We start from the raw sequence: 27,465 nt of genomic DNA, 5'->3' as shown, positions 1-27,465 counted from the left end.
ATTGCTTGATTTTCCCCCCTGATTTGTGATAAAATTACATAAGAGCATTTTTGCTTTCTTTCCTTGTGTTCATGCAAATCTTTATTGGAATGCATCATACTCAAGGCCCCTGCTGAGGTTGTCCATGATGAAGACATTTATGCAAATTGGAGTACAGAAGAAGAGGTTAGTTTTGTTTTTGCAGTATTTGAGAACTTTTTTATACAGTTAAAATGGAATCTTGATCCTGGGGTGTTCCTTGCCAATTTTTACATCAGTCAAACAAATTAACTTCTTAACACCCAAAGCCATTCATATTGTGGCATTTTAGATGGGTTAGTATAGCACAGGAAACGGCATTAGTTCAGATCTGCTGAGATCAATACTTTTATTTAGAGGTGTAGTTGTATTATTTAACGTAGACAATAAAAACATTTGTAACTACTAAGTATGCTTTCATTTCAGGGAATGAAATAAGGGAATTCTCCTTTATGCAACTTTAATAATCAGATGAAACTTCTCCACCCCTAAGTACATATATAGCTGGAATGGCTGAGCTCCTGTCGCTGTCACTCAGAATTGTGTAAAGTTCCTAAGATATAATGTCCATTCTCATTATGACAAGCTGCAACTACATTTAGGTTTTGTTGGAGTCCTTTACTACCTGTTTATAGTATGTTTATAAACACAACGTGTAAACACAAATATTAAGCCTTTGCTTAATTTTAAGTAACTGCCAGGCCACGATGCCCCCACCATAAGCATTGCTAGCATACCATTCAGATGGTTAGAGGGCAAATAGGGTAAGAGCCCCATTTTGTTATAGTGCACTTTACAGTTAATTTGAAACTGAATTTGAGATGGTAAGAGACCTGCTGGATTTTTTTTTTTGGGGGGGGGGGAGGGCACAATTTAGTGCTGTCCTTCTCTTTCACTATCATGGAGGTTCCATTTTAAGCATATGCATAATTTACTTTTTGAGAATTTTGCTTCATTCTCCGTTACCTTTCGATTATTAAAGTACTTTTAAAAGTGGTACTTTAATAGTAGTACTTTCCAGATGTAGCTAAGAAGCTTGTTCATAAAAAGAACCTGTATTAAAATAAAAAATCGTACTCACACACACACACACACAAAGTTATTTTATTTTGACAAACTAATAATCATAAATAAATAAATAAGAATAAAAATGTGCACCCCACGACTGAAACCATTCCATTGTAACTATCCAACCTCCCAAAATTTCAACACCTCCTGTGATGGTTTGACCCCTTTCTGTTTTAACAGTACACATTCTACAAACACCCTCCATATTCTCCTCAGAATCATTTCTCCTGCGTATTCCCTGTCTTACGTTAGTGTTAATTTATCATTAATAGCTATACCCCACATCTCTTTATACCATTCTTCCCTTTTTATAATCTGGTATATATTGTATAGTTTAGCAAAGTTGTACATTTTAGTTGTATGTTTAGATAACAGTAGAATGAAGGATTAATGATTGCTTGTGATTGTTATCATGTAGGCTGAAGATTATTATCAAGACGTGAAACCTGAGAAAAAGGTCTGTTTTAAATACCCAAATATTTCAGTGTATAGAAACTATGAAACAGCAAGAGCTGAAGTACCGAGTAGGGGAAATTGGGGTGCCCCTTTTTCTTCATAACAAGCATTTGCCCAAGTGAATTAGTTTATCAGTTCAGGAGGGACAAGACCATCTTTCATGTCTCCCCTATTATACAGAAATGATGGAGCCCTTTATATAAAATATATATTTCTCCCATCTATTCAGGCTCAGATAATAATAAAATAGGAAAGTGCGTCTAGTGGGGTCCGGTCAGTTGTAATACTTATGCAGACTTGGGGGAAGCACTTGAAATAGAAATTGCTTAGGAGCACAGCTTCCTTACACTGATCTGAACTGAGCTCAGTATTCCCATTTACCTAAGCCACTGACTTTCTCTGTACAGTGGTGCCCCGCAAGACGAATGCCTCACAGGACGAAAAACCCGCTAGACGAAAGGGTTTTCCGTTTTTGAGTTGCTTCGCAAGACAAATTTCCCTATGGGCTTGCTTCGCAAGAGGAAAACGTCTTGCGATTTTTTTCGCTTCCCCCCCCCTTTTTCTAAGCCGCTAATAGCCTTTTAGCCGCTAAGCCTTTAATAGCCGCTAGGCCGCTAAACCGCTAATAGCGCTAATCCGCTAATAGGGTTGCTTCGCAAGACGAAAAAACCGCTAGACGAAGAGACTCGCGGAACGGATTATTTTCGTCTTGCAAGGCACCACTGTATTATATTTTGGACTTGGCTTGGGGCCTGACAGGGGTGCCAACTTGGATAAAATATTGTGGGGGGCCAAGGTAAGCCTGCCCCACATAACTGATCACATGAGGCAGTGCATCCACACCATTTGAATGGGAATACCCATCAACTTTGTGGGGACACGACCCCCTCAAATATTTTATTTGAGTTGGCTCCTATGGGGACTGAGATGTCCTTCAATTTCCCATTTCTCTTGTGGCCTCCCATATCATTTCTCATGCTGTTTGTCCAACCCTCCTGAACAAGAGTTTCTTGGGGCTGCAGGGGGAAGAAAAGTTTGGTGAAAATTGCCTCCTCCAGTGGCAGCATCCATGAACAGAGTTCTGATCATGGGGACATGGGATCCAGTTCATTTCTTTCCACCTTGGTCATGTGAGACAACATTAGTTAGTATACTAAGAGACGAGAAGGATGGGAAAATACTTGTTCATGCTGCTGAAATGGAATCACTTCAACATATCCGTGAAGTTAAGCACGCCACATTAATATCGGACTTAGAAAATTAAGCACATTGTTAAAGTTGAAAAATCATGAATTCTTGGCTGAAAGACAGTGAAGAGCAGTGGGCAATATTGGTAAAATATATTACAGATTTGCTCTGGAAGCAGTTACGAAGTATAAACTGCTAACATTAGATTAAACAAACTGTGGGTTTTAATATATGCAAAGATTTATAGTAATAATTTAGTGCTATTGATTTCTTTAGCAATCAACTACCAGCAAAAGAGTTTTCTTTAATTAATAATGCCCAAACTGCCAATAAAGTGTATATTAAGTATTTTCTCCGCCAGTGAAATTCTTTAAAATCAAATACGTATTGATTTTATAATTGGCTTTCTTATGCATTGCTCACAAAATATATTTAAGTTAATATCTCTTCTTACTTTCTTGATACTGTTTTGTGGCTATGGTTGAAGTATTTTAGAACTTCGCTTGAAAATAGGATTGATATTGACCGAACCAGAAGTATTAAATGCTATCGAACAGGAATGCATTGGGGAGAATCCTCGGTGTTAAGATTTTTGGTCCAGGGCTGCAACTTTGCAAACAGTGGGATTTATAGTAGAATCCTATGCTTATCTACTCAGAAATAAGCTCTGTTCAACAGAGCTTGTTTCCAGTGCCTAAGTATAGCAGGGAGAGGCAAACTCGGCCCTCCAGATGTCTTGGGACTACAACTCCCATCATCCTTGACCACTGGTTCTGTTAGCTAGGGGTGATGGGAGTTGTAGTCCCAAAACATCTGGAGGGCTGAGTTTGCCTATGCCTGGTGTATAGCATAGCAGCCTTAGTAGTGTAAGTATGCAGAGAGAAAAAATTGAATTTAACCAGTGTGTAGCAGGACTGCAGCCTAGGGCTTTATCTGAATACTTTGCTTTATAACCATGGAAAATGATTAGAACTTTATTTATTATATCTGATGACTTTACGTCAGGAAAGGTTGATAAAAGTTGGATAAATGTGTTTTTACTCCGAAATGTAGTGTGTCCAGATATAACTGCTCCCAAACATTTTAGGGTAGGAGTTCTGGTACACATGACCAAAGGATTACTGGATTGTATCCCCCATGTTCCATGCTTAGCTCAAAACATATCATTAATTTTAAAAGTTACTGGTTTGTCTGGAATTCAGGATGCCTCACACAATATTTTAAATGCTGCTACGTTCAAAAAAAGCCAATTCTCTCACGCAGCCAAAGCTGAATCAGTCTCTTGCACCCCCATTCAACAAATCTTCACTTCCTTTTATCAGTCCGTTCATTGGGCTTTGAAGAACGGAGTTTTAACTATTACATAACAAGCATACATTAGCAATTTGTCATTTTCTAGCAGAGAATGCCTCAGTGCTATAATAAATCTTACCAGTTTTTAACTGCAGGTGCACCTTGTTTAAGACATTACAAAAGTGGATTTATTATGGCAATTATTATGCTGGTGTCTATGAAATATACTAAAATTTCATAGGGATTTGAATTGCTAGATTGTTCTACCCTGTGGTGCAGTCTGTCACCTTTTATCACATTTAAATAAGTTGGACTTAAAATCCGTATCCTATGAATGACTGCTAGCCCATATCTATCTATCTATCATCTATCTATCTATCTATCTATCTATCTATCTATCTATCTATGCATCCACGCCCCTCCTATTCTCTTGCTGTGCAGTTTCCATCACAGCTGATATACATAATACTATGGTACAGAGAGAGAGAACAGCTACTGTTGCTTCACTCTGTCACGTGATAGCGATTGTCATGGCTTGAGCTGTGTGGAATTCTAAACAAATTCCCTACAAAGTGCAGAATATGTTCCGTTTCCTCACCAAAACACCCTCAGATTATTGAATTAATTGGTTACAGGTGTCAGATGGTTTGATGTAGACGTTGAGTGTGTATCCTGAAATCAGCCGCCTGACTGCTGCTTGGTGGTTGAATGGGGTTGACCAGGCTTAAGGTTGTTCTTCAACGCACATCACATCTGAGTGGCCCACAAGATCACTGGGAGGGAGTGCTAAGGACCGCCAGCCCCCGAGTTTGGCATCTGGACATGAAGCACCCCACAGGCCGTCCTGAGGGAATATCCCATGACAGCAAAGCAGGGGGTGGAGGGCAGCCAATACCTTTCCCAACCCAATGCCTTCTCTGCCAACTAGTTGTTGTGATTGTGATGAAGTAGTAGGCAAAAGCTGCAGAGGTTAGTCTGCAAGGAGAATTCCTCCCTGGCCTCTGAATACAGTGACCAGTGTAATCCATAGCAAGGTCCAGCAACAGCTTTAGGCAGCTTGTAAACCACAGAAATGGTAACCCTGGCAGTTGGCAGAGCCACAGAAACACTTCTGCGCCTCTTTGCCATATCTCTGGAGCTGGTAGTCAAAAAGTTTAGCTCTGAGCCTGAGGGAACAAGTTTTGTGGTGAAGAAGCCAACCCACAGTTGCCCGTTCATTGTCCGTTTCTGCGTCTCACAGTTTGGCTCGCAGCTGTGGTTCATAAAAGGAGAGCAGTTTCCCTTCTGGGTGGCATCTATTATCTCATCATTTTTTGAATGACATGAAATAATAATGGATATTCTTGCCTCGGGCATACTCTTTCACTCGGGCTTTGAACTCTTTGTGCTCAAGCGCTTCACCAGAGTATTCCTGTACAAAGGTGTTGGAGGGTAGGTCTTTTGCTGCTCTCCACAACGCCCCCCTCAGCCTTTCTTTTCTGTCAGAATGACTTCAACATCTGCGTGTTGCTTCCTCTGAAACCACCGGTTGGAGCAGTACTCCCTACTGAGGCATCTTGAGGAACATTCTATCATGAGTAGACGATTAAGACAGTCTTTTCCACAGGCCACCTCTCCTTAAGAAATGTGGAAGGAAGGAGAATAGGAAATCCGTCCGTACTTAACCTGAAATTGTTCTTAACCTGAAGCACCACTTAAGCTAATGGGGACTCCTACTGCCGCCGCGCTGCCAGAGCCCGATTTCTGTTCTTATCCTGAAGCAAAGTTCTTAACCTGAAGCACTATTTCTGGCTTAGTGGAGTGTGTAACCTAAAGCGTATGTAACCCGAGGTACCACTGTATATAACATATTGTGATTCCATACTGATGGTTATACTGTATTGATGATCTAGAGTATTTCAGAACCTTAATTGATTTTGATTTTTGTTTCAGGAAAGAAAGAGTGTTTTCAAAAAAATGTTTGGATTGTTCTTCAGATCAAAGAAGAAAGGTATGTCATAAATTTATTTACAAGACAAATATGCAATAGCAAAGATACTCTATAGCTAATCTATTCTACGGTACCATTATGTTGGGATTACAGTTTTGTGTGTGTGTGGGTTTTTTTAAAAAAAAAACAACGTAAGAATTACCATGCTTGGCTAGACCTAATTCTGCTTAGCTCAGCATTCTTTCTGCTGACGTTGGACAACCAGATACATGCTAAGCATAATTCTGCAAGCAAGACGTAGTTCCACTAGTCCCCCTTTCTTGGTTACTTCTCATCATCTACAGAATTTGACTATTTCTTAATATGAAAATTATGCTCGTGGTTCTTAACATGAAACTGTTTTTAACCTGAGATACCACTTTAGCTAGTGGGGCCTCCTACTGCCGCACAATTTCTGTTCTCATCCTGAAGCAAAGTTCTTAACCTGAGGTACTATTTCTTGGTTAGCGGAGTCTGTAACCTGGATCATCTGTAACCTGAAGTGTCTGTAACCCGAGGTACCACTGTACTAATGATTGTCACGACATTCTTTGGTAGTAGGCTCCACAGGTGAATATGTGTGTGTGTGTGTGTGTGTGTAAAAACTAACCAACCCAAACCACCCTCCATTGTTTGCCCTAGATTCACTGCCTGTCAGTTTCATCAGAAATGTTTTGAAAGCGAATACTTTTACACTCTGCACATCATTCATGATTTATTAACCTCTGTCCTTAGGGCAGTTTTTGATGCCTCATAAAGGCAAACCCAGATCTGCCAATGAATTGCATGCTCAGCACAGCTACAGCCATTCATGATTTCCTGATAAGCATACATGCATTTGTCACTTTAACTCTTTAATTGTTTGCGTGGGTATTTCAAAACAGAGGTGCATCTAAAAGTGAATTGTGTGGTGTGGCCCTAAGTTGTCTTTTTCGAAAGTCAGACCAGCTGTTGAAAGTAGTGATACTCAACATGTTTAGCTGCTGAGGCTAGAAAAGGAGACTTAAAATTTGGCCTCTGAATTTTCATGCACAACTATTTGCAGCTGGTGTTTGGAGCTCGAAAATATGGTTCCCTTTGTGCTGAATTAGCACTAGCAAGGCTTCCACCAAATCATAAAACCCCGTAGCTGGTGGATCTTGGCTGTGGCCTTGTGCCTTAAATCTCACTGTTACTTTCCTTTCCTTTCCTTTCCTTTCCTTTCTTCTCTTCATTTTTTGGCTGATAAATCAATATGCCTAGAATATACAGGCAACCCCCCTTTTACACGCATTTGATATGTGCACAATCGTGTATACGTGTATCGCGCCAAACCTGGAAGTGACCCAGAAACATCATAACGATACCAATGAGACATCACTAAAAGCTGGGCAGAGGTGGGATGGGATGTTTGCTCAATTTTTCACTTATACACGATTCTGCCAATGCATGCGGTACCTTGGAATGTACCGTATTTTTCGCCCCATAGGGCGCACCGGCCCATAGGGCGCACCTAGTTTTTTGGGGGGGGAAATAAAGGGAAAAAAATTATTTCTCCCCCCAGGCGCGGGGCGGGGGCGGGGGAAGCCCCAGAACAGGCTGCTATCTGCGCAACTTCGCGCAGCTCTCCCACGGCTTGCGGAGAGCTTCCTGAAGCCTGGAGAGCGAGAGGGGTCGGTGCGCACCTACCCCTCTCGCTCTCCAGGCTTCAGCGAAAGCCTGCATTCACCCCATAGGACGTGCACACATTTCCCCTTCATTTTTGGAGGGGAAAAAGTGCGTCCTATAGGGCGAAAAATACGGTAACCTTCATGTACACAGGGGGCTGCCTGCATCTCATATTGTAATTTATATTTGTATATTGGCATCTGTTTCAAGAGACAATGGAGTGCGCTTCTGGGGGTGAAAGCAAGCTGCTGTGTTAGCAAGCAGTGTGTAGCAGTCCTGGACTGCCCAGACCGCAAGACCTCCTTGCCCCCTGGTCTCGCAGATATGGTCCAAAGGAAAGGAAAGCAATACGTTTGGCACCAGCTTGGCTGCAGAAGTTGCCGGAAGGAGGCGTGCAATATGCCATCCAACTGTCTTGGGACTCCATGCCGGATTTGTGTAGGGCAGGGGTCAGCAAACTTTTTCAGCAGGGGGCTGGCTCACTGTCTCTCGGACCTTGTGGGGGGCTGGACTATATTTTGAAAAAAAGAAGAATGAATTCCTGTGACCCACAAATAACCCAGAGATGCATTTTAAATAAAAGGACACATTCTACTCATGTAAAAACACGCTGATTCCCAGACTGTCCACAGTCTGGATTTAGAAAGTGATTAGGCTGGCATCGGCTCCCAGGCCTTAGGTTGCCTACCCATGGTGTAGGGCTTACTCCTGAGCATTTTCTTCTCCTGAAGATAGGCAGTGGAGGCTTAGGACCAGGGTTTTCCTTCTCCTAAATGGACTACCTTCCCAGGTTGACAAGCCCTATCTGCCCCTCACTTTGCTTTAAAGCACGTTCAGAAACCATTGACCATTGGACCCACTACTGGTCTTGTCCACTCAATCTGCTGGATCTCGTCTTTGCATTTGTCCCTGAGGGTTTGAGACCCATCAGCTACTCTCACCTGGTTTCGCCTGCCAGTCAAAAAGCTTTGCAGCTGTTACATTACATATGTTTACTTTCCCCCTTTAACAATTTATTCTTTGTAAAATACATTTCCTAACAAATAAAGTACAAATGCTAACAGGAGGGAGGCAGGCTTTAATCCCTCTGACCAGCTGTGTGTGGATCTTTGCCATGCTTATCTACAGCACGTTAAAACTAAAAATTGGAGGTGATAGCTCATAGCATGTGCATGGCACCGTGAAATGTCATGCGTGGAGATGGGGGCTGCTTCAGATAGGTCTATGGGCCCTTTATACAACACAAAACTATAGGTTTGTAATGCTTTCCAGTACAGGGCTTGTTCGCATTCCGCCTAAAGTTTTGATAAAGGAAAAGTCAGTAACTAACATTAAATAACCAGATAATTTAGGTAAACTCCCAAGAGAGTGCTTCTCATATTTGCAACAGTCAGCCAGGAAAATACTTACAGCCTCTTGATTTAAACAAGCTGTCTCAGCAGTTCATCTTTACAGCTTAAAAAAAGAAAGAAAGAAAGATTTGCACTTGTGAGTGAATCCATATTCTGACAGCATTAAATGTTGGTTGTTTCTTCCGAAATATTTTCCAGCAAAGTATGGTAACCTATTCAACATGAGTCTTAACGCCAGCCAATTCATTCATTCTTGAGAACTATTATCTTTGTCCTGTCATAGACTCGTTTTGTCAGCTGAGAAGCTACAGAGTTATGCATTTTCTCCTTACACATGAATGCTATCTTTTTTGGTGAAGTTATATTCATTAACTGGCTTTTCATTGAAAAGCTGCTGTAGCTTCTGGACTACAAAAGCCTGAGAAATTCATTTGGGTAATGCTAGATGGCTAGAAGTCTACATTTTCGCAAATGTCTTGGTTTTAAGTGTATGGTCTAATGCAGTTGCTTTCCCCTTTGCGTGAGGTACCTTTGGTGTCTTTTTGGTGTGAGAGAAATCTGTCATATATACTTGCAGGGGGAAACACATATATAAGAAGTCAGGCTGCATAATAATGCAGTTCACTGAAAGCAAGCGGCTGAAAGGAAACTGAAAACCCAAGGGTTAGTCTATCCTGGCAAGGCATTCCCTTGATAGTAGTCACTGGAGACTCAACCAGACCTCTGGCATTGCTTTTGCTTTTTGTTGTCTTGCTTCTGCCCTCCCTGAACAGTGGGGACAGAGGGAAGCATGAAGCCTTGGCCTGCAAGCACACAGCCATGGCACAGCAATGAGTACCACCACTGTAGAAGTTGAGTCACGGAAATTTGCTCACTGTCTCTATGTCCCGTCTTTGATATATGGTGATATTTCTTTGATTACCAAATTGCCTGGGTGAGAAGCAATGTTGTATATCCATTGTCATCTTCAGCTCCCGATGAGCCAGCGCATCAAATATGAAAGAAGCATAGGTAGGATGTCAGGATTCCCATGACAAAGCATTGCGACTGTAAATGCTCGGTGGTTATTAACCAGTTATTTTCTTCACCGTCAGTCATGAATATACAACATGGTATCAACATGCATTGCATAGTGGTGAGCTCACAACCAGCAGCACATTGCTCAGCCAGCATTCTCCCTGCAAAAAGCTGTGCCAAACCAACAATAGTTATTGATGCATTAGGGCAGTGATGGCCAAACTTGGCCCTCCTGAAGTGAAGGACATGAGGAAGGAGTTGATAATGCAGGTGAGCTGCGCACAGGTGAGCTGCAAGCAAGCTGCTGGCCAGCTCTGTGGAGGCTCCTTTTATTTTATTTTATTTATTTATTTTAAAGATATTTATTAAAGTTTTAAACAATACAACAAACTTCACATTCACAACCAAATAGGAAAAAGGAAAAAACACCATCACAATCAACCAAGAAAAGAAAAAATACAATCAAAAACCCCCCTAAGAAATAGAAAAAAAGACATAAAAAAGAAATAAAAAACCAGTTTCTTAGTTATTGTTTTAATAACCCTCCTTCCAGACTCCCTCACATCTCCCTTTTCTGTGTTCCCTTTTACACAATCTTATTCAGCAATGCCTCACCTTCTTTCAAATCTTATTTTGTATTATACATTTCAACTATTATGTCTCCAATTTTTCCCTTTATTATCAGTTATTTAAATTTGACATAATATTATTCTAACTTCACCTTTGTTCTTATAGACCATTTTTTACATACTCCTTTCAACTATGTCACTAATGCCATATTATCCTTATATCCTGCATCATTCTAACATTCATACAATTTGCAATACTTTTGCAAGTAGTCTTTAAATTTCTTCCAGTCCTCTTCCACTAGCTCTTCTCCCAGGTCTCGGATTCTGCCAGTCATTTCTGCCAATTCCATATAGTCTATCAGTTGCATCTGCCATTCTTCCAGAGTGGGCAAATCTTGTGTCTTCCAATGTTTTGCGATAAGTATTCTTGCTGCTGTTACTGCATACATAAAGAAAGTTCTATCCTTTTTTAACACCATTTGGCCAACAATGCCCAAAAGGAAGGCCTCTGGTTTCTGTGGAGGCTCCTTTTATTGACACAATATACAAACCCAGGCAGATACATTTTGGGCTGTGACCTTTACACATCCTCCAGTCCCGAGATTGTGGGGTGGTACAAAGTATTCTGGCACCTGTTTCCACCATGTCATTTCCCCCTTGCACAGTGTATGACGAAGGAGACAAAGATCTCAGAGACAAAGGTCACAGACAGGACACCGCAGACCACTGAAACCGCAAAAGGTTAGACAGAGGGCAAGATGTTCAGACAGCTGCTGCTTTATCTGTGAGGGGGAGTGTGCCCCACACCCCAAGGTCACGTGTGCAGGCAGCTGAGGCCGCCTGCGGGCAGGGAGTGTGCTCCACACCCAGCGATCATTCCTACACCTTCCAGCTGTTTTGGGACTACAATTCCTATCATCCCTGACCACTGGACTGTTAGCTAGGGATGATGGGAGTTGTAGTCCTAAAACAGCTGGAGGACCAAGTTTGGCCATCATTGCATTAGGGCATCACCTCATAGGGAGACTGTATTCTCACATCCCAGATATAAGTGGTTTAGAATTGGTTGATGCTGATGATGAAGTCAAGATGTGCCAGGACTTGTAATGCTACAATGCAGTGAGAAGACAATGTCAAAACTAACTGACTAGATAAATATAAAAAATAGATAAACTGGAGTGTGAAACATGGGCAGTGTTATTGCTGATTGGACAAATATACTCAAGGACTTCACAGATATCCTTTATTCAACAGCAGAGGGAAGCTGAGTCCATGTTACAACATTGTGTAATCCAGAACGTGCAATACTTGTCAATTTGAAGCTATGGGTCTAGTACCTGCACTACTGCAGAGATTACATCCTTGTGGAAAATATAGCATGTGTGATACATTTCTTACTATGGGGCACTGTGGAGTGGATCAGCCGATATAGTTATCTCCTTACCATTCAAATGAACACGTCTCAGAGCAGCAGTGGATTAGCTGTTGGATGCAACTACACCACCTGATGATGGATGATTTTGGAATGGATGTTATTCAATCCATGTGCCAGTTTAGAAAATAGTCATGTGGTCTTTCAGGGGTGGTCTCTGACCTACACCTGTGCTGTCTCAACACGCTCGATCACACTTCTCTGTGCCATTACAACTTTGCAAACCTTCATGCATGAAAGTTGCTTGTCTTACTGAATGCCTGGACTTGAAACTGCTGAAGATGAAGAGCATATGGCTGTTGGATTTCAGTGCCAGCAAGCGGCCATTGTGTCTCCTGGTCTTCCAAACTATAAATATGCCCAAGAGGTGGTATATCCTGTCTTAGCAAAAGAAACAAAAACCAGCAGAAGCTCTCCACTTGAGACATTGCTATCCAGCCCATCCATTAGTTTCATACCAAAAAGAGTACCACACTTAGAGAAATCCAAAGAGCTCAAACTATGCTCTGTTTGAGAGCAGTGGCACACTGGATCATTAGTTACCTATTTGTCATTTTTTCCTGGATGAGTCTGGGCACCGTTGCATAGTAGGGGCACTTGGAACTGGCTCAAGAAAGCTTTGTTTGATTCATCTAGAATTCCGTACCTCAATATTACAGGAGGATCAAGAACATCAGAAAGACTAATAGACCTTGCAGAACTGGTGGAACTAACAGCAAAAAATAGAAAACCAATGTGACGGACTATTCATGGAAGGATGAATATCTGAAAAAGATATCATACATGGATGAAATGGCAAGCAGGATTTGCAATACGAGCAGCGGAAGAAAAATGATAACATATGAAATAGAAGATACATCTTAGGAGAAACTTTTATTAGAATGCAGTATGCAAATAGGATGGGATTAAGAACAGCATGCAGGGAAAGGTGGGAAGTCAAAGTTTAAAGAGAAATTTATAACAAATTTGAAATCTGGAATTTATATGTTAAAGATTTTAAAGTTTTATAAAAATTTGGCACACACATAAAGAACATCAGTAGGGCTACTGGGTAACATCAGTCCTTGATCATCATGACCTAGTGAGATGAGGGCTGCAGAACCTTGCATCACTGCGCCACTTAGCTCTTACTTCCTCATTACCTGGACCTCCATTTCATTTACAGTTACATTTTTTGTTCACAGGTGATGAGACTTTATTGGCTGGAAGTGCTGGGTCTTTGGTAGGAACTGACAGCCACACAAGTAATGTCGGTGGCACCACTCAACCACCCCCTGTAGCTGAAGTGCCACAGAGTCCCTCTACCAGAATGGACAGTAAAGAAAATGAGGGAGATACAGACAGCATTGGTTCCCCAGAAATGGAGGGAGAAGACGCACCGGCACAACTTGTACCTGAGAGGGAGATGCAGGAAGAAGATGAGCCATCACACCTTGTACCCAATGAGAAGACAGGACATAGTGATCAGCCAGAGGACCAAGCGGACTCTGTCAACATGCCAGAACAACAGCTGATGCAGAATGATGCAACTGGAGATGTAAAAGTCATCAGCCAGGATGGTGAGTTGCCACATACAGGGAGAATGCGCTGTGCTGTCTGCCAGAGCAGAAATGGGATGCCGCTATGCATGTGCTACAACCTTGGTCCCACCCAACTCTACAACTCTATGATTCAGTGATTCCAACTGTTATTGATAACTTTCAAGTGAAGACTGTGCTCATTGGGGAAGTTGCTTTGTTCTCTCTCTCATGAGTTTTGTTTCAGCCGAAACTTGCTGGAAACTCAGCTCCAGCACCCCTCAGGTGGGCGCCATTGCCATTATAAGAGAACAAGGGAAGGTGTTCATGGTGAGTTCTGGCACCTCTTTTCCTAGAAAAAAATGACACTGCTCTCACTGATGGCCAAATCAAACTACGGGAGTTGGCAAATGGTTCGGAGTTAGGAATTAGCATGCATTTGGCGCTCTTGTCCCTTCCAGATACTTTGCCTCCTGTTAATGAGGATAGCTAGTTTCCACCAGAACTGCTTTCTCTGTATGGCTTTGCACAGCCACCTGTAGAGCAAACTTGAAGGAGCTTAAAGAGTATCCTTGGAGTGCCAGCCAGATTGGGCACCTAGCTAGCACTCTGGACTTCTGACTAATAACGGTACACAACAGCTTCTCCCCTCTTATTTCGTTTGATATTTTTTTTTGCTTCTAGTGTGTCAAATTGAATACGGGTATAATGAATAGATCAGCTCAGAATATATTGTAGTGCATAACGTTTACTTTTCTGAGTAGAAGTCTCCATTTTCTTCCTCCTGTTTCCTCCCCCAAAAATCCATTGCATTCCTTGAAATATCTCTAGTGTTGGTAATCAGTGCGTTTGGTCTGCTGGCTTAGGCAGAGATGCTAAAATACCCTAAAGTTAATTTTGTAATGCACAAAGCCTCACTATGTTTGAATCCGTGTAATAATGACAACAGCCTATTTACTCTTCCTCTCACACATAGTTTTCATTTCTTGCTTGATTAACTTTAGGTAGATAACTGAGTATTATGAATGTAATGAGAAGAAGAAAAAATCCATTGTGATTTCAATTACTTCCAATAGTGAAAAGGTATAATTATAGAAGCTAGGAGGGTAAGTCCTCTGTATTATTTTGTTTATATTGCAGATGAAGCTGCAGTACTGTGCTTTCCATTAGAGCGGCCTAACGCTTTCCATCAGAACATCCTATTTTCATTTCCGTCACCATGTTGTAGAAACATTTCAGGTCCGCCTCAGGCTGCAAACTTCAGCAATGATGATTATGTCATTTCCAGGAATGTGATTATGCGTAAAAAACCCCAAACCTTCCTCCTGATAGGCATATGCCTTCTTTCACTGAGCTCTCACGCTTCCACCCATTGGATCATGGATTTATTATTTATTTCATCTCACTTTCTAGCCTCTGTCATTCCCAGGGCTTGGGGCAAATCACAATTAAATAAAAAGAAAAGAAAGCTTTGCCACACCCAGAGTGTTGTGCGCAGATGTTTCCAAGGCTGCATTCTTAAAAGGCATGGGGCTTAACTACAAATTACAAATACTTAGACACTAGCATGCAAGTTTGCTAATTTTTAAGCATAGATGGGAGAGGGTATCGACCGTTCTGGCCTATGTGTGCTGCTATAATGATTTTGATTATGGGATTACATTTCCCCCTCTAAGGGATCGCAGAGATGTTTGGCAAAAAAGGTATTAACAATAATCTGGGAATGAATTAGCATTTTATAATGAATGAGCCGTCAGTTGAAGGATTCTGCCTCATTTGTTGAACATGCTGGAAGGTGTGTAGCAAAGGAAATAGGAGACCGCATAGGCCGACGGGTAGTGGCTGTTTGTAGGTTAGAGATGTGAACGGAATAATGTAGGACTGTATTAATATCCCCAGTCCCATTGACAACCAACCTACAGAGACCTAGGTTGTTCTAGGTAGAAGCAGACTTCTTTAAAAAAAACAACAACTGAAAATCACTGCCCTGCTATGGCATGTAACACAACTTACCCCATGTCTTGATATTGTTATGCTGTTTTTCTCTTTCCCTGCCAAAAAATGGCCAGTGATTGGAATCAAGGAAGTCCACAGTGTTGTCACGCCGTAGGGTAATTTTTACTAGGCATTGCATGAAGCTGACATCACACTGTAGACACACTGTTAACAGGATCATTAATTTTCCTGTCTCTGGTGATCTTGAGTCAGCAGCTGTCTCCCAACCAAAATTATCCTCACAACAATCCTAAGAGTTAAAATTGATTAACACACCATCTACACCACCATTAGGTTGTCTGGAGCAAAGGCAGAATACAAAGGAACAAATCAATAACTCAATTTCTAATTTTAACTGATATTTATTTGCATTGTATTGAGTTCCTTGAACACCACTTAGAGACGGCTATCATTAAGTAGTATATAAATTGTTTAAATAATAAAAGAATTAAAAATATTGCTAAGCTTGAGTACAGCACAGGGAAAATTTATTTAATTCAGCTTTTCCTTGTCTCTTCCTCACGTCCTCCTGGATGCCTAAATATAATGTGGGACTTCCCCCCCCCCCCGAAGTTTTGTTTACAACTAGACATGTAAAGTCGGGGGAAGGAGGTATTTTTTGTCCGCCATTTTTCAAAATATTCATCCAAAATATTTTCTCATGGAATGAGTGAAATGATTCGTAACGTAAGACCCTACCCATTCCAAATCTATAGTATTAATGGATGAGAATTGCTGTGTAGATATATACAATATATATACAATATATACAAATACAATCCAAATGCTTTTGTCTACCCAGAGGGTTATTTTTATGAGAGGAGCATATAGGGCAGCGGTTCTCAACCTGTGGGTCCCCAGATGTTGTCGGACTACAACTCCCATCATCCCTGAGCTCTGGCCTTGCTAGCTAGGGGTGATGGGAGTTGTAGTTCAACAACATCTGGGGACCCACAGGTTGAGAAAGGCTGATATAGGGCCTTTGTTTACTTGTGAATTACTACTTTCCTTCTTCTGGTGGCCTTCGATCTACTTTGTAAATACTATCTTGCATCTCTTGCCCTTTTGATCTGTCCCTTCCCCTTGGGATGGTAACCCAAGCAAGGGAAGGTCAGAAGTTCCTTGGAAATGAATGTGTTTCAGTTCAGGACAGCAGACAGCACTCCTAACAGCTGAGGCCACATTGAATCAGCAAGGCCTTGAAGCAACTGACTGAGTTTTACAGCAGGGCTAGGTAGATATTGACCAGAGCCCCTCCCCAATGATGACCCCTGGACAGTTAGATGGGCTGATGTCTTCTGCTGCAGGGTACTTCAGGTTAAGGGGGTTTTGACCTCTGTCATCAGGGCTCCCTTGATCCTTCAAGGAGTCTGTGGACCAACCACCAAAATCTGTTCACAGATGTTTCCTTGGGGCTCAGTTGAGAGCAGTGGGAGTGATGGCCTCATGGACCCACAAAGGACAGACATGGGGAGCTGCAGTTACTAGAGGAACCTGTCTCTAAGGGGTTCTAGAATGGGCCATGGCACTAGCCAACCAGCAGTACATATGGATGGACGGAGAGGGGTGGGAGCATTGTAGGACTGGGCAAAAGCAGCTGGCCTCCCCGTGCTCTCACCACAGCCACATGGAGAAAGAAGGTGTCCAGTGGGAGAAAAAGAGGAGTTTAGAGTGAGGTACTAGTTGGGAGTTTGGGAATGGAGGTAACGTAGCAGTAATAGGAATGCTGTACAAGAGTGGTCAGGAGAGTCTGGGCAACAGTTCTAACATTAGAGGAAAGTAAGGTAGGGAAGACAGGCTAAGGAATCCTAACACCAATGTGGTATTTATGCTGTACAGAGGGTCACAGTGATGAGGGTCTCTGAAGTCTCAAGTCAGTGGTAGGAACTAACTGGCACTACTCTGAAGCAAGGGTGTGGCTTGGAGTCTGAGAACTTTCCATTCATGTAAGGCTGTTTGTGCCCCCCACCCTGCCCAGTTGTACTTACAAGCTACATACATAAAGTGGATATTGGCTGCAAAAAGTTTCCAAAGAAACTCGCAAAGCCTGGTGCTGTTCCCATAGAAAAAAATATAGTTTTGGATGGTAGCAAGCAAGGCTCCTATTGCCTGAAACCAACTGAAGGTGTATGCACCTTTTACTTATAGAGGTACTCGTGTTGTGAAATAATCTTCATGTTAATTTATTGCATTTACAGTTATCGAGAAATACAGTTTAGTCAATACTCGGAAGCACCGAGTTCAGAGGAGAGACACTGTTAACTGCAAGACCAATGTGAAGCTGGCTTTCATATTTGAATAAACACTTATCTAATTTTTAGATCAAAATGAAGAAGCAAACGAAGATTCGAGAAAATTAGATACAAAGAAACCGTATTACGATAAGAAAAACGAGGATTTCGATGCATATGATTACAGCTGAGGGGGCTATTTTGAACACCTTGCCTTCTGTTACAAAGGTACAGTATATACTCATTGTGTCTCGCACACAATTTGTATAAATTTCCTACATTCCAGTCACTAAATCTAAATTTTAACTATAGATACAGATATTGCTTAATTATTGCTAGTGATTTAGTATACAGATGTAGGGAATGGCCCATAGAACTGATTTTCATAAGTGTTTTCTTATTCTTAAAACAATTATGGGTGTATTTTAGGAAGGCACTAGTCTAGCCCTAGTCACTGAAACATTGTCATTTGTATTTTAAGTACTGAGGGTGCACTGTATGGCAGTTAAATCTGTATGAAATATGACAGTAAAAAATGAATTAGTAGCAGTGTTTTGTGTAATGCCATTTTTTCCTTTTTTTAAGGATTTTAATGTTGGAGCTCATGAAACATCTTGTTTATCACTGGAGGTACCATCACTATCATTTAAATATATTTAAAGAGTGCCATCTTTCCAGCACAAATAGAAATGTAAACTTTAATTATGGGTTATGTTTTCCTTATTTGTTGGTGAATATATACTGCTCCCCATTAAGGTATGGTGAGAATGAAGGTCTTAAAATATTTAGCAAAACTGCAGCATGCAGCGATTTTCACTATCCAAGTTGTTGACGATTAATTCTTTTTATAATTTCCTGATGAATTATTTTTTTCTGTCTGCCTAATCAGCTGTCCTGCTGTGAAATATAATTGCACTTGCACGAAAATTACCATCTCATGAGATGAATGAGTTTGATGATTAAATTTGGTAGAATGAAGTAATAACATTCAAACACTAAAGTAGAATGGCATGCTGATCCCTTTGCCGCAGTTTGATGGCATTTCTAAAAGAACTGAATATGTTTTAGGAACAATTCAGTTTGACACAACTGACAACAGAGCAGAGAAATTTTAAAGTAAGGCACAATCTCTTGGAAAACGAAAGAACTTCACCTCTGTTAAATAAAAAATACCAGCCTTGATTTGTGGTCATCCAAATATAGCTCACCAAGGGTGTCTTTTTAAAGAAAGCAAAACCAAAATCTCTCAAGTCTGATAACAAAACATATTTGCTGGTATATGCAATTACTAAACTGCATCTGAAGTACAGTAGCAGCCTGGCATTCGTATCAGTAGGAGACAGACTTCTGTTCAAATAACGTGAATTATCTGTTGTTTTATCCACAGAGAGCAGATACAGTTTTCTACCCATATTTTCCCGAATGATAAGCCCTAGTGTTTTTTCTCCTTGTCATTTTTTAACGAAGTTCATTATTTTTGAACTTGTAGCTCTCTCTCCCCCCCCTCCACAAATGAAATACAAATATTTGATGCAGAGCTAGCCAAATCCTAGATGAGAAACAACAGGCTCAAGACTACAGATGTGAACAGCTTTTGAAACTATTTATTTCTCAAGCTTGTCTGTCAGAATGTCCTTGGTATCTACAGAATAAAGCGAGTGGCCACCATGTTTCATTAGATAATGCCTAGGAGACAGAGCCAGACTCAATACTTCACACAATCTAGCTCTTTCTTGATGATTATTCCCCCTGAAAGGAGAATATCTAAGAGCAGTGCCAGAAGGAAGGAGGGTGAGACAAGCTAGTAGCTGCTCTTTTTACTTGGAGGGCATCATTTTCACATAAAAATTGTGACTGAATCAGGAATAAGACTGCTGCGGTCCCAAGATGCTGCTTACTTTTCTAGTTGACTCCATCAGAATCGAGTAGACTTCAGGGAAAACGTGTGGGTGGGTGGTTTGCATACCCAGGAGATGGGTTACTCAGGAGTGCCTCTTGACAGCTTTGGGTGTAGGACAACCAGAGCCATTCCTATGCCGAGATAGCTTGGCTGTTTTGGGCCCTAGCATTAGTAACTCCAAGTTTGAAACCAGTTACCAGCGAAATTTAGACAGGCGCCTAACAGTGTTGTTTAGGTACCTATGGAACACACTTTTGTTTCAGAAGGCATTTTTCGTGAGTTGTGGCCCAGTCGTGTTTTGGACGTCTGTAGAAATGGTCTTGGGACGCGGGTGGTGCTGTGGGTAAAAGCCTCAGCGCCTAGGGCTTGCTGATCGAAAGGTCGGCAGTTCGAATCCCCGCGGCAGGGTGCGCTCCCGCTGCTCGGTCCCAGCGCCTGCCAACCTAGCAGTTCGAAAGCACCCCCGGGTGCAAGTAGATAAATAGGGACCGCTTACCAGCGGGAAGGTAAACGGCGTTCCGTGTGCTACGCTGGCTCGCCAGATGCAGCTTTGTCACGCTGGCCACGTGACCCGGAAGTGTCTCCGGACAGCGCTGGCCCCCGGCCTCTTGAGTGAGATGGGCGCACAACCCCAGAGTCTGTCAAGACTGGCCCGTACGGGCAGGGGTACCTTTACCTTTACCTTAGAAATGGTCTTGTTATTTTTAGAAGTTGGTTTTGTGTATGTGTGTGTGTTTTTTTCCCTTTTTATCTTGTATACCACTTTTATGGCTTCAGATCATAGAAGCCAACTCCTTGGAGCTGAGATCCCTTTGCATCCCTCCAATAAAATATTTGAGGCACCTCCCCCAAAGTTAATGGACATTACCATTCAAATGGTGTGCACACACCACATGTTGTTATTGATTATGAGAGGTGGGACATACTTGGGTTGTCCCCCCAATATTTTATTCAAGTTGGCACCCCTGCATCAAATTATGAATGTGAAAATATATAAGTATACTACCTTGGCTCTTACAGAAATCTAATGTATGGGACAAAGCTTCTCTATCTCCAAAATGCACTTTCCCCTTCTGGACCTGCCTCCATAATATTGTTTTCTGTATTGAACAATGTTTTCAGGCTTTCTCAGACTGCTTATGTGTATGAGGTCCAAAGTCAGGGTTAGCTTGGCAGTAATATATGAATCAGTGAAAGCTTGTGTTAGGGAGTAAGCCCGGAGATGAAAAACGTTGCCTTACTGACCAAGCAAAGTGATGCTTTTGGTATAACACAGCTGATTGGCACTTTCTGTTTTGTTTCCTCATTTGTAAATAAAATATATTACTTATATATATTATATTTCTGATCTACACTTTGCAGTCTCAGGGAAGGACAGAGACCAAATCAATAGCCAGCTTAGCTCATTGTGTGAGATATAAAAAGAAAAACAATATAAATTTAGAACAAATTGGCAAGCACTTACTGAATACAGTCATACCTTGCTTGTCGAACTTAATCTGTTCCCGGAGTCCGTTCGCCTCCCGAAACAGTTCGGAAAGCAAGGCATGGCTTCCAGTTGGCTGCGGGAACTTCCTGCACTCAATCAGAAGCCATGCCGGACATTCAGCTTCCAAAAAACGTTCGCAACCAGGAACACTCACTTCCGGGTTTGCTGCATTCTGGAGCCAAAACACGCGAGTACCAAGGCGTTTGACAACCAAGGTACGACTGTAAAGCAAGGACTTCTTCCGCCCCCGCCACCTTAATTTTTGATTTTGCAAATTCCCTTTGAAATAGAATGCAATTTTGCATTTAATTTTGCAGACATTTTGTAACTAGTTCTGCAGATGTTCTATTTAATTCCAGTCCTTTAAACATTTTGTAAAATCGTAACTATTGGTGTTGTTTTTCATAAAGGAATTAAAAATCAATATAAAGCACAATTAAAACCTACAAGTTAAAAGCTAATCTGATAACAGTTACAACAGTAGGCCTGTAGAAGCACTTACATTTTTATTTTCCACCCTTCAGACAAGTTTGAACTTCTCAAATCAAACACATACACACACTCATGAGAAACAGATAATGTAGCAGGGTCTCTAATTTATAAGGTCGTCTCACACTTAGTGACGTGTTTATTAAAACTATAAAAAAGTCTTAACAATAATTAAACATTAATGAAGTGAAAACGCTTCCATGCTGTAAGAGGGATACCCTTTTGTGTGCATTCTGGATATCCTTTAACAGCACGTATGAAAAAGCTGAGCATGCAGTTGCTGTTTTCAAATATCAATTTATTGGCAAAGTAAATGTGGGAAAGCTATTGACACATCAGTGGAGCAGTCCTTGCAGCTAGATAATGCTGTTGGGAGTCAGTGTAGGTGAAGAAGGACTTTCTGACAAGGTAGCAGAGATAAACAGGATTATGAATTATCTATAGAGCTCAGTTGGCTCAAAATCAGGCTCACCTGACATTAGCATCTACATTCTGGGATGGAATCTGAATGGGAAAACTGAAGTGGAATGCAAGGACTATATATATATATATTATCACTGATTGACCTTGGTGTGTTTGAGGCTAAAAACTGGGCCTGAGCATATGAAGGTGATTAATTTGGCAAAAATAGTTTAGAGTTGCACATAATGAGCAACCTGTAGCAACATTTCCTTACCTCTGGTGTTCCATGTCCTGCATCTGTTTCTTTGTCAGTCAGCAGTCACCTGTTTGTTTTATTATCTGATATATTTCTTTTCAGTACAGTGGTACCTTGGTTTAAGAACAGTCCGGTTTAAGAACGATTTGGTTTACAAACTCCACAAAACCGGAAATAGTGTCCCGGTTTGAGAACTTTACCTCGGTCTAAGAACGGAATCCGAACAGTGGAAGGGCACCAGTGGTGGGAGACCTCATTAGGGAAAGTGCACCTCGGTTTCAGAACGGTTTAGGTTTAAGAATGGACTTCCGGAACGGATTAAGTTTGTAAACCGAGGTACCACTGTATTTGTATCCTTCCCTTCAGCACAAGGTCACAGGGTGGTTTACAGCTTAACACAAAGTATACAATAGGAAATACCAACATACCTAGCTTGACGAAACTTAAAATCAACCATTTCAAAATACTTTGAGTATCTTCAAGCCTTGGCATCATCTTAGCAAGACTAAAATGTTTTCAGCTGCTGCGGGAACCCACTCAAAAGTAGGAGCTTGTCTGATCTCGTGCTAGTGCTCCCTGCTGTACCCAAACCTTTTTGCTTGCCATCAGCTGCCAAAATTAGTGTACTGATTGGTTCACAATAAAAGAGGCCAGTTGACCTTGCTGTGCTGGAGTTTAAATCCCCTGTGGACGTGCCCCCCTTTGGTGCTGAATGGTTGGAGAAGCTCGGTTGGAGAAGCTCCAACAGCACAGGGAGGCAACGGCAGGAAGCCCGCCAGTCTCCATCCCTTGGCCAGATGACACAGGACCCAGGGCCTGGCTGCAACGCCGCCCACCAAATAAGGTAAACGGACGCATCAAACTAACACCTTTATACAGATTTACAGAATTCTTTTCAGGAGTTGGGGTTGGCTCAGTTCAAATGATTTAAGTATAGTGGTGATTAAGCCTTGGGGATATTTCGTTATGGAAACATTTTGTATCAGATGAGCTCTTAATAAAACTTAACTTCCATGTGCTCTCAGGAAAACAAGTTTCCAGCAAAGCAGTCCTATTCTGGGGTGCCAAGCATTCTCCCTGACACGTTCAGATAAATTACAAAGGGTTTACCAAGTTGCCTTGTGTCATAACGTGCCTTAAGAAGTACAGTCTGGCTAGCTCCTCCTAGGTCAGCGGTTCTCAACCTGTGGGTCCCCAGATGTTGGACTACAACTCCCATCATCCCTGAGCTCTGGCCTTGCTAGCTAGGGATGATGGGAGTTGTAGTCCAGCAACATCTAGGGACCCACAGGCTGAGAACTGCTGTCCTAGGTGATTGGTTGGCGTATCTGTGGTGCTGGCAGTATTACAGGTGCCACGCAAGTCTTGTTTTGCAGTTGTAAGAAATTTAACTTTGAGTATGGCAGCAAAGGTGTCAGCCTGATGTCGATAGGGAGGTGCATTGGCTGGCAACACTGGTGTCCTCACTGTACCTGCTTGAAGCATTTTTGTTAGGTGAGTCCATTAAAACACATGCTGATGTGCTTTAATATATTTTAATGTTAATTTTAATTATTTCAAAATGATTTTATTGGGTAGCAGTTTTTATTGCCGATTTTAATATTTATTGTAAACCAGTTGGAGAATTTATTACAATCACGTGGTATGTAAATTTTCTTAAATATATTAAATATGTCGCCATGTCACCTGAAATTCCTTTTAGCAATTCATTGAGAAGACAAATACTTCTGGTGAAGCATTAATGCTTACTACCGTTCTCCAGTCATTACTACAGATCTAGGGAAACAGGACAAGAAGTTTTGGTTCCCAGGAGAAATAATTTATCAGAATAGCTCCCAGTGATTTCTGAAATTGATTTTGAAAAGAGGGCTCACAGTGGCATATTAAACTGTTTTGAAGCATTGTTAGCTGTGAAATTGAGTTCCAGCGGGAAGTTCGGAATGCCTCCCCCCACCCCCAAGTAATGCAATGGTATATATTCTTCTGCCTTCACCCAAAAAGGAAAGCAGTGCACAACTTGGTGATAACAGAATAAATGATGCAAGGAGGGAGCTGCAGCCCACGATAGGAAAAGAGGTGGCAAGGGAACACCTAGCTATGTTAAATGAATTCAAATCTCCAGGGCCTGAGGAGCTGCACTTTAGGGTACTTAATGAGCTTGTGTCTTTAATCTATAGACAGATTACATCTTCAAAAGGGGGGGGGGGGAGAAGACCTAGATAACTACCAACCGGTCAGCTTGACATTAATACCAGGAAAGGTCCCAGAACAGATAATTAAACAGACTGTCTGTGAGTACTTCAAAAAGGATGCCATAATTACTAAGACCCAGTGTGCCCTGTTGGAAGCTTACAGCGCCTGCTGTGGCCGCAGAGACCGATACAGGAGGGAATGTTTTGTTGCAGGTAGGGCAGATGAAGGTGTCTGGTTGAGCTGCTGCAGATGCACCGTGGCGTTTCTTCTCTCTGCGCTCCTCCCAGTGGTCATTTCTCCTCTGGTCACTGCTATGGATGATGGACCTGACTCCGTGCACTGCGGTCATCTGCAAGGGATTCCCACATGGTGGAGTTGAGGTTGCCAGCCTTCATGTCATGTTTGCAGAAATATTTGTAATGCAGAGTTGGTCTGGTGCCTGAAGCCAGCTCCCTGTAAAGCACATCCTGGGGCGTTGATCCTGCTATCTTCCATTCTGTGGATGTGACCTGAGACAAGAGTGTGAACATACTGTGAGTGTGGGCTTGGGAGAGCACATCTTTGAGAGACTGTCCTGCCACGTGATGCCCAAAATCTTTTCCCATGGGGATTTACAGCTATCCGCTGTGGGTTAAACCACAGAGCCTAGAACTTGCTGATCAGAAGGTCGGCGGTTCGAATCCCCACGACGGGGTGAGCTCCCGTTGCTCAGTCCCTGCTCCTGCCAACCTAGCAGTTCAAAAGCACATCAAAGTGCAAGTAGATAAATAGCTTCCAGCGGGAAGGTAAACGGCGTTTTCATGCGCTGCTCTGGTTCGCCAGAAGCGGCTTAGTCATGTTGGCCACGACCTGGAAGCTGTACACCGGCTCCCTCGGCCAATAAAGTGAGATGAGCGCCGTAACCCCAGAGTCAGTAACGACTGGACCTAATGGTCAGGGGTCCCTTTACCTTTACCTTACACATGTTACAGGAACACCATTCCAAGATGCAAACTTTGAATAATATGCTGCAAACTGTTTTGATAGCCTCTGGAACTTCCCTAGAGAATGTGTGTGAAAAAATAGCATTCTTCATATCCATTATGTAGGTCACATTCTGATAATATTAAATTAGTGTGTGTTTGTGTGTGAAATAAACATATGAGTCACCAATTAGCCAGTTAGATTAAAGACCCCTTACTGGTGTGGGTATAAAAGGAAATGAGGATATATTTTCATTTTTTATAGTCCCTCCAGTGAACGGTCAATTAATCTTGATGATGATAAAACTGCTAAAGTGTAACGGCATAAGAGTCCTTGCTCAATGATGTATGCATTTCACTCCAACCTAGTTCAAACACAGGCTCTCTACTGACTGGTAACCGTCAGTTTTGTGATCAGAGGCAGATACATCATCACGTCTTTAATGACGAAATATCCAGCTCAGTCGCAGACAAAACAAATCTTTTAGATTAGTTTAAACAAGAATCCTATCCAAAAAAATAAACACAAGGAAGCTATAAGCTATTCAAAAATAAAAGCCTGAGAATTTTGGAAAAGAGCTATCCAGTTGTGTCCTGTTTATTGCACAAGGCAGTAGCAATTCACTGGGGGCCCCTCCAGATAAATTATTGTAAATGACATTTATTTTCTAGAGTTATAGAAAATGCGCTGCCATCAGCTATGGAAGGTAGCCCATCTAGGAGAAGGAAAACTCTGACCTTAAACCTTGTGGGATATCTTCGGGAGAAGAAAAGGCTAAGGGGTAAATCCTACACAAATCCAGAGTGGAGTCGCTAAGATGGTTGGAAGGCGCCTTGTATGCCTCCTTCTGGCAAGTCCTACAGCCAAGCTGGTGCCAAATGCATTGCTCTGCTTTCCTTTGGACCACATTTGGGAGGGAGGGGGAGATCTTGTCATCTGGGTAGCCCAGGACCTCTGTACACACTGACTAGGCTTACACCCTGGTGGGTAAGTCTAATGCAGTGGTTTGACTTCACCCCCCCCCCAAAGGTGCACTCCACTGTCTCTTGAGACTGATGGACGCCAACAAGCTGTCATGTATAACTGCGCTAAATAGGTTGCACCTTTTTTTAGAAATGGGGGGGTTTCATAAATACATTTCCTGCACATAGAAATCTGACACACCAGCCTCTTCTCTCTGATACGCTAATTTTCCACGGGCAGGATATTTCTAGCACGCAAGGAGCTTCAAGCATAGAATCCTCCACTTCCATTAAGATGTGGTGCAGTCCGATGGGGAGCCTAGCTTCAGGTATTTTTTAGGATGTCCTGCTCTGAGACTTGCCCACATTATTTGTGCAGCTTTCACAAACAGAGAAGGCAATTTGTGCATAGTTTTGGGGAAGAGTCTGTTGGGTTGTGTGTGTGCATGCGTGTACATAATCTCTTCCAGTTAAATTATTCTGATGGAATTGCTGTGTTAATTCAGCTTTAGTCTCTCATCTGCAATGAGCTGCATTTGTTTTCGCTCTTGATGCTGCTGTTTGATCGTGCTTTCACACACTGTTTAAATATGAAGCAAAATCAGCATGCACAGACTCTGACAGATAATCTCTTGCACCCAGAAACAAGTAAGATGGAACAGAGAGGAGCTATATTCTGCCATACAGAACTAGATTTGAACAGCACTAGTTGCTGTTTGGTTAATAGATCCGTATCAGGCATTTTATTCACTGAGAAACTACTTTTTACATGCTGCATTCTAAGATAAAGAAGGAAGAATGGTGTAACAGCTATCAGCAGTCAGTTTCCAAATATCCCAGCCTGAACCAAACATTGCTAAAGCTGAGCATGTGGATTCTGATGACAGGAAAATAATAATAATGACTTTGGGATGCTTAAGTTGCCAGGTAGCTCTTTTGGTTATGATCTGAACATTTCCCTGAAAATGTACCCTAGAGGGGGACCACAATCCCACTCTGTCCCTAGGTCAGAAAGCAAGATTCTACCAAGATAAGTTAAAGAGAAAAAGAAATGAGATG

The 27,465-nt window shown here is 41.9% G+C and overlaps 1 protein-coding gene across 1 annotated transcript in view; it reads left to right on the top strand.

The window, feature by feature from the left end:
- DCDC2C (doublecortin domain containing 2C) overlaps positions 1–25,605 on the top strand; it is a 52,549-nt gene extending 26,944 nt beyond the window's left edge. Inside the window, exons 10-15 of the mRNA XM_077926356.1 lie at positions 106–165; positions 1,505–1,543; positions 5,956–6,013; positions 13,194–13,568; positions 17,843–17,980; positions 18,338–25,605. Of these exons, the coding sequence (XP_077782482.1) occupies positions 106–165; positions 1,505–1,543; positions 5,956–6,013; positions 13,194–13,568; positions 17,843–17,943 (633 nt within the window). The 3' untranslated portion in view covers positions 17,944–17,980; positions 18,338–25,605. The remainder of the gene's footprint in view (positions 1–105; positions 166–1,504; positions 1,544–5,955; positions 6,014–13,193; positions 13,569–17,842; positions 17,981–18,337) is intronic.
- The last annotated feature ends 1,860 nt before the right edge of the window (positions 25,606–27,465 follow it).

This window comes from Podarcis muralis, chromosome 3 (genome assembly GCF_964188315.1).
Source record: "Podarcis muralis chromosome 3, rPodMur119.hap1.1, whole genome shotgun sequence".
Taxonomy (NCBI): domain Eukaryota; kingdom Metazoa; phylum Chordata; class Lepidosauria; order Squamata; family Lacertidae; genus Podarcis; species Podarcis muralis.
The sequence above is the reverse complement of the archived record's forward strand: the minus strand, read 5'-3'. Positions and strand labels throughout refer to the sequence as shown.